An 8,489-nucleotide genomic window follows, 5' to 3' on the forward strand; every position below is an offset into this window, starting at 1 on the left:
TAAAATAATTCCAAATGTCATTCTGCTCATAAAAACAAATGGGCCTGAATGACTCTTCTTACATAATAGTGTTTAAGCAGCTCTTTCCATACAGAAGGAAGGGGTTATAGAGAGGGCACTAAGCCAGATGCCGGTGGGGGATCTCTGTGTTTAGGTCTGGCTCTAGGACTTGGATTGGAGGAGGGGAAACCTTAGATTAATTTTCCCTCCAAGACTGAAGAGGATGCTTTAAATAAGGATTTGAAAAGTTCTCCCACAAGAAGAGAAAAGGTTCTACCAATTCCAAATTTCAAGAATCCTGTTAAATTAGCATGTGTTGTCATCACCCACAGAAAAAATAATATGGCCCCCAGAGTTATTCCCTAAGTCTCTCAGCCTTGGCAAGGGCTGCCACACTCATGATGATATGTGGTACCTAACCAGGGCACATCTTTTAGTTCAAGGAGCAACGTTTTTCAGCAGATGGACTGTGGCAAGTACACATTTCACACGTTCAAACCCTGTAGTCTCTTACATTTTCCTTGGAGTCCAGTGTCGTAAGAGAAGCAGCTGAAATATGATGGATTCATAGAAGGCCCCGAACAAATGCTTGTACCATCACCTTATGCCACCCCTTCCCTTAGCTTCTCTTCTCTCTCTCTGTCTCTTTCTCTCTCTCGTCTTCATTCACTAAACGCTTTATTGTTTACATCAATCATTGTGCTTGGCACTGGTGCTAGGAAGAAGAATAAGACATCAATCCCACCCTAAACGACCTGACTGTCTGATTCAGAGCAGAGGGAACGAAGTCCTGGTTTCCCCACTTACGGGCTGTGGAATCTGAGAAAAATGATATCCTTCTCCTGTCTGTTCACTGGAAACCAGAGTAGGGATGCACAAGGTAAATGACAAAAGTGATAGAAATTATTCAATATTTTTTAAAAATACCCATTCAAATAGTCAACACGGAGAAAACCCAAACTTTGTTGGCCTTCTTGACTATTATTTAAAAGTTTTGTATTATTTTACTTTGGATCACCTATGGGAGACAGGGGTAGGGGGAAGGACTAGAATCTTGTTAGTGTTAGGGCTCCTAAGTGTTTTTTGTTTGCTTGTTTGTCTTTTTTTTTTCTTGTGATGAGAACTCAGGATTTACTGTCTCAAAAACTTTCATATATAACACACAGCAGTGTTAATTACATTTGTCATGTTGTACCTTACATCCCTAGTACTTATTTATCCTATACCTGGAAGTTTGTACATTTGATCTCCTTCATCCAATTCCATCCCCTCCCCTGCCTACCCCCGACCCCCACAGGGTTCCAAAATGTTTTAATCTGGACAAGAAATGGGCATAATAATGTTGTTGGGCGAGTCAAATGGGAGAGAGCATATCTTAGTGCCTGACGCACAGTGAGCTGGTGCTCAATACATGTTTGTGCACTGAAACAACCCTATCCTTCCATTGTTTCTTCTTATTCCCTGGCATTTCCACCTGTGCGTCTGGGAGCTCTGAATGTATGCTTCACTCAGCTCTTAAGTTTTTTTTAAAAAAATCCTTAGGCACATGGTATTCTAGCTGGAGTTTTCTGTGAGCTCAGCGAATAGCTGAATCAGAGATCAAGGATTATTTATTACTCTTTCATTTTCTGTGAGGGTTTTAAAGTGAGGAGTCAAGGCCAAGTTATCAGCCTTGGAACCACGTGTGTGGAACCTGACAGAAGACCAGGATTATCCCGTGTTCCCCGCGTGGACACACCTTACCTCTCTGGATGCAGAGCAGATACTTTTCTGTCACTGATAGAAATTGCCAAAAAGAGAACTTGTGCATGTTTCACTTGCCTGTTGAGGTGCATTGATCATGCCAATGTCATATCCAAACTGGAAGGAACCCAGCACGGCAGTGAAGACAGAAAAAACCAAGGTCCTGGTGACCTGTGGGGAATGAAACACAGGGCTGGGAAACACCAGGCAATTCCAGTTACCATCGTCCCATCACTCTGCAGCTTGGACTTCTGACAGGCTCCACTGGCTGGTTCTTGCCCCTTGATACTCATTCACTGTGTGCCCTATGCTCCTGGCAGGGCTCATTCATATGGGACTGTGGGCACCTTTCATTTCCCCTACACTGCTAAAGCAGCAAAAATCTGGGACAGCTTTGTCCAGGGGAGGAACCAGACATCCTTTTCCACATATATATGTGTATATATTCTTTTAAGCTTCAAAATCAGGACTGTGAACTAGAATTGCTGCTGACTAAAGGACACTGCCAAGATAAAAACAGTTTTAAAATAAAATTTTAAAAATCATTGAAAAGTCAAATAAGACACCAGTAACAAAGAGATAGGGAGCTCTCCTGGACATTGCCATGATACGGAAACACCTCAAAACTCATCTAAGAGGCATCACAATCCACATCAACATCTAGGTAAAATACTTTTCAGGATCTGCAACTTGTTGAACCTAGAGTTGTGAATTAAGGGATATTATTTTCTCCCGAACTTCATGCAGCTACAAAAAACTGTAGGAAGTGGCAGGGCATCCATCCCTTTCAACTTATAATTACATGTCTAACCATCTTAGAGAAATCATACCATGCATACAGAGTCACATATAAGGATATTTGATGCAGCATTTTTGTGCATGTTATAGCAAGAATTGTGGGAAGAACCTAAATGTTTTTCAGTGGAATGGCCAAATAGATTCAAATACATCATGATACATACAACACATTATGCAGCAGTTAGAATAATGTGATTGTTATACACTGACTTTTTAAGTGACAAAGGAAATTGTGAAATCTCATTATTTTTTAAAAAAGACTTAAACCTAAGTGTTATTAGATTTGTGTGTGTTTTATGTAACTCATAGAATATTTTCTTGAAGAAGAAATAACAAAAGGATGACCTTTGAGGAGGAATGTGAGATTGGAGAGGTGGGGTAAAAGAGTATTTTTCTTTTATTTATATTATTATACATTTTGTAAGGAAAATATTTCATGTATAATTATGTAATTTGAAATTTTAAAGTAAATGACATGAGATACAGTAGGAATTTTGTTGAATGAATTAATGAGTCATATCAACACAGCGTTTAGTTCCCACTCTGATACTTAGTGGGTATGTGACCCAAGCCACTTTCCCTATATAATCTTCAGTTTTTCTCTAAATTGGCAAATATTGTAAATTCCCCTACTTCAGCATGAAGAATAGCTAATTAACCAGACCTCCTTATTCCCCAATTAAGCTGGAGATCAGAAATTTCACAGTGTCATCATCAACAAAGTATTATCACAGTACCACCCTGAGAGCCCTTGAAGTTACTGTCTAGTGGTCCTAAAACCAGACTTTACTTGAAGAGCTTATTACATGTGTAGCTTCCTGGGGCTCACCTCAGATCTACTAGTGGATTGGAATCTCTGGGGTGAGGATTGGGAATCTGTATGTTCCCTCTCTTTCTACCAATTCAGAATTAACTGCAGGTGGCCCCTATATAGACTTTCCCTCCCAGTAACTTTGTTCCCTGAAAGACAAGACATCAAAGCTGACCCAAATTGTATGCTAATATGATATATATATATCTCCAAAGAACCATATAATATCATATAATTATGAAGCATATATATAATATCTTATATATCATAGAATTATATAATGCACATTTGTATTTATTAGATATAAATCATATATACATATATAGTTATTTATTAATAATCAATAGTAAAATAATTATAAATAAAATATATGTAAAAAGTGCACATGTGTGAGTGCTTGCACACACAAATACACACACACAGTATGGTTATGGTGTGTGGGATTATCAGAGACTTTGAATTATCCTCTAAAATGGAACTGGAGACATCTAAAACACAGTGGCACAGGCAGCCAAAGCTAAAATGAGGTTCCATTCACTTGGTTGGTGATTCCTCCTTAAATCCTTTTTCCCTTTAAGCTGTTTCCAAGGACAGAGAATTTCATCCCCTTTACAGATAGCATCAGTAGTAATGAGGGGACCAAGAAGTGCCTTATGCAGGCTTTAACCCCCTTCTTGATAATCTCCATTACTACAATCTGGACAATCTGATGTTAGGTGCAATGCAAACAGAGCTTCAATGCCTAATACTGATTATTTTGCCTACTGCATGCCATTCACGGCTGTATGTGTATTGTGTCATTTACCTGTAATAGTTTTCTCTTGTTGCTATTACAAATAACCAAACAAAGCAGTGGCTTAAATAACACAAATTTATTATTTTACAGTTTTTGTAGATCAGAAGTCTGACACTAGTCTCATCGGACTAAAATTAAGGTGTTGGCAAGCTGTGTTCCTTTCTGGAGGATGTAGGGGAAAATTTGGGTTGATGATAGAATTTAGTTCCTTGTGGTTGAAGGAGCAGGGTCTGTGCTAGCTGTAAAGCAAGGGCCATTCCCAGCTTTATAGCATTCCTTGATTAGTCATGCCCTTCCTCCATCTTCATAGCCAGAATCTCCCTATCTCAAGGTCCATAACGGTAATGGCATTTGTAAAGCCCTTTTTACTATGTGAGGTAACATATTCACAGGTTCTGGGGACAAGGTTGTGGACATCTTTTGAGGACCATTATTCTGCCAACCACACTCCTCATGACAGTACCATTAGTATCCTTATTTTATAGATAACCAGACTAGTTAAAGCCTTACAGCCAGTAACTTTTATTGATAGAATAATGATTTGGGACTTCCCTGGTGGCACAGTGGTTAAGAATCCGCCTGCCAATGCAGAGGACACGGGTTCAAGCCCTGGTCCAGGAATATACCACATGCCGCGGAGCAACTAAGCCTGGGCACCACAACTACTGAGCCTGCACTCTAGAGCCCACGAGCCACAACTACTGAAGCTCGTGCGCCTAGAGCCCGTGCTCTGCAACAAGAGAAGCCACCACGATGTGAAGCCCACACACTGCAACGAAGAGTAGCCCCCGCTCACCACAACCAGAGAAAGCCCGTGTGCAGCAACAAAGACCCAATGCAAAAATAGTAAAATATAAAATGAATAAATAAATCTTAAAAAAAAAGAGTAATGATTTGGATCCAGAATTTATGCTTTTAATTATTTGGTTATTTTGCATTTCTCATTGATCAGAAACAAACATTCACAAGTCAAACAGGTCTGAAACTCTAGGATCCTAATCTTTCTAAATTGAAAAAAAAAACTAAGAGTGCACATATTTATAGGATTTGCCAATTGTGATGCTGAAGCAAATCACCAAACACCGACCAGTTCCAAGTGCATTTTCCATTTTCCCACCACTCACCACACAAATCCCCTCCTTCCTCACACACCCATAAAAAGCTTTTGTGAGGGCTTCCCTGGTGGCGCAGTGGTTGAGAGTCCGCCTGTCGATGCAGGGGACACGGGTTTGTGCCCCGGTCTGGGAGGATCCCACATGCCGCGGAGCGGCTGGGCCCGTGAGCCATGGCCACTGGGCCTGTGCGTCCGGAGCCTGTGCTCCGCAACGGGAGAGGCCACAACAGTGAGAGGCACGCGTACCGCAAAAAACAAATAAACAACAACAACAAAAACAAATGTGGTGTTTATTTTGTGGCTTAGAAATCAGATGGAGTCTATTAGGAAAAACAAGTAGGTTTGGGAGTCAGAAAACCTGGAAGAGTCCCAGCTAGACCCTTAACATCCCCAAATCTCAGTTTCTTTACCCCGCAAATGGGTATAATAATAGTTAATGCATAGAATTGTTATAAAGGCTGAATAAGATACATTCTATGGTCTTCCTATAAATAGTGAAAGGGCTAAAAAACAACTGATCTTTAATCACATCATTATCATCTCATTTATCACTCTTGCCAAACAACAACCTGTCAAATTTTTAGAAATCACCAATAATCTTCACAACAGTACTGCAAAGTACATGAAATTATCCACATTTTACAGGTGAGGAAACCAGGGCTCAGAGATGAAGTGGTATGCCCAACACACATAGCTGATGAATAACAGATACTCTTGTATTGGAAACCAGAGCTCATCTTAACCTCCCACTTGAAAACAAAGAGGCAGATTCTCAGCATCTATTGATTGAGTAGGTAGGGAGCAGAGCTTGTACTCTTTCCTCTACAAAATACTATGTACACCAACCCAAAGGTGATCTTGCACCCAACTTTGGAAAAGTCCAGGAGCTTCTCAAGCCATAGAATTTTCAAGCTGAAAGGGACCTTTGAGAGCAATGGATTCTAGGCTAATCTCTTCCTTTTTCAGTTGAAGAATCCGAGTCCAAGTCTTTTGAATTATACAGTGCGTTACTGGGTATATCCAGAGTGAGAACCCAGGTCTCCTAACCCTCAGTCTCATGCTTAGTTCTCTTCTTTCAAAGTCTAGGTGGTTTTACAAAGCTATAACATTGTGCTTTACATCAGTTCTCATTCTTTCTGGGTTCCCTTTTTAGGCAATTCCTTAATTCTCAAGAGAAGTACTACAACACAATTTCTAAAGGCCCCTAAGGGAATTTAATGATAGTTCTATATGAAACTTGATTATAGGCTATGTGCCAGGCACTATGGTTAAGCACCTTTCTTTTTGCAATATCTACCAAGCTTCAGTTGTTTGAACACTACCTTCATAATTTTTGCCAAATCTACAGACCATCTGTATAGTTACTAACTTAATATTTGTCTTTATACTATTTTTAAAGGTTTAACTACTTTAGCTGTATCCTGGGCTGTTATAGGAAATCATGAAATCCTAGTAATTCCTTAAATACACATTATATAAATACATAACTATTGACATTAAAATGTTTGTCATGTGAATTTCTCTAATATTATCTCATTTAATTACTCCCATACAGTAGAGAACTACTATAATTCCTGTATATCTCATACTATACCCTTATGTTATATCCCAATGTGTTCTTAATTTGTTGCAATAGAGAAACGCACTCAAGAAAATCACACAGACTAGTCAGAAAACAGAGAAAATATCCTTAAAATCTCAATTAGTGGATAGGCCAGTTAAATAACTTAACCCCAGTATCACAGCAGGTAAGTAGTATCAGCACACTCCAAATCCCGGCCCCTGACTGCAAAGACTGTGCTCCTAGCCTTGTCACCTACTGATATGAAAGATGGCTCAGCAGAGTAAGTTACACCAGATCAGAACTTAGAGGTCCTACTCTAACATGCATTTACCCACTTGTATGATTGTGTGCAAGGGTGGGTGCATTTGGTTGGGGGATACTTAGAAGCCAGCAACAGCACTATACCCTTTTTATTTTCAAGTTTTTATTTTGAAAAGTATATCTACAGAGAAGTTGAAAGAGTAGTGCAGTGAACACTCCATAACCTTCACCTGTGTTCACCAATGGTTAACCTTTACCAGATTTGTTTAACTCTCGGTGTGTGTGTGTGTGTGTGTGTGTGTGTGTGTGTGTGTGTTGTTTTGGCTGAATCATTTGAAAATAAGTAGCAGATACTTGTGTCACTTCACTCCTAAATACTTCAGCATGTACTCACTAAGAACAAAGACATTCTCCTACATAATTACAATACCATTATCATATCCAAGAATGTAATAGTTATAAAACATTATCTAATATACCATTTTCAAAATTTCTCACTATCCCCATATTGTCCCTTAGAGCTATTTTCTTCTTCCTTCCACCATCTAAGATCACTTGTTGCATTTGGTCATCAGTTCTTCTTAGTCTCCTTTAATCTAAAACAGGCCTTCCACCCCTTGTTTTTTGAATATTGATATTTTTGAAGATTTCAGATCAGTTTCACGATTAGTTAGATTTGGGTTAATATGCCTTGTTTTGCACATTCCTTCCATAATATGGTTATGTAGTACCACTCAAGAAAACATTACACAGACTAGTCAGAAAAGAGAACAAATATCCTTAAAGTCCCAATTACTGAATAAAAAATATGATTTTTTTAGCAGCCAAACTATCAATCAGCCAAGAGAAGTAGCTTTGATCTGTGATAGCTACACCCAACAGCCCCCAAATCCTCAATATGCTCACTGACTTCAACAGATTTCCCTATTCATATCCTCAAATGGACATAATACGACTGTACCTTATCTTCTGTCATTTTGTGGGTTGGGGTCCTCCTCTTAATTCCCGGTCCTGTAGTGAGTGTGGCAGATACAGTGGCCAGTCCCTGACTGTCCTCCTCCAGCTTCCTGAGACTAGTTATACATTAGAGTAGGAGGAGCAAGGCAAAGAAGGCATGAGGCCAAGTCTAATCCTGGGCAGAGGGCGAATATTGATGGGAATCCAATCAATAAATGCTTTGCCTCTGTGACTTGTGGCTTCAATGCCTTTGTTCCACCAGGAAGGAACATGGGAGCAGGTCCCTTAGGCGTAAGTTAGAAACCAGAGGCGGTCATGCTTTAAGGCACGTTCTAAATGGGGAAGTAACCAGGGGCAGGTGAAAAAAGAAATCTTTGGGGTCTTTTGTCGAAAATGAGAGAAGCATGGCATGCCATGCCATGTTGTGGGGAAAAGAAAGACAGGT

At 39.7% G+C, this 8,489-nt stretch overlaps 1 protein-coding gene across 2 annotated transcripts in view; it reads right to left on the minus strand.

Moving 5' to 3' along the window:
* SLC2A2 (solute carrier family 2 member 2) overlaps window positions 1-8,063 on the minus strand; it is a 28,118-nt gene extending 20,055 nt beyond the window's left edge. The window contains exons 1-2 of one of the 2 annotated variants that reach the window (XM_060100035.1): window positions 8,049-8,063; window positions 1,822-1,914 (exon numbers count right to left, since the gene is read on the minus strand). In XM_060100035.1, the coding sequence (XP_059956018.1) occupies window positions 1,822-1,914; window positions 8,049-8,063 (108 nt within the window). Of the gene's footprint in view, window positions 1-1,821; window positions 1,915-8,048 lie in introns of those variants that run through there. The other variant, XM_060100036.1, reaches the window with a different exon arrangement.
* Window positions 8,064-8,489: the final 426 nt, after the last annotated feature.

Source organism: Mesoplodon densirostris, chromosome 5 (genome assembly GCF_025265405.1).
Source record: "Mesoplodon densirostris isolate mMesDen1 chromosome 5, mMesDen1 primary haplotype, whole genome shotgun sequence".
Lineage (NCBI taxonomy): Eukaryota > Metazoa > Chordata > Mammalia > Artiodactyla > Ziphiidae > Mesoplodon > Mesoplodon densirostris.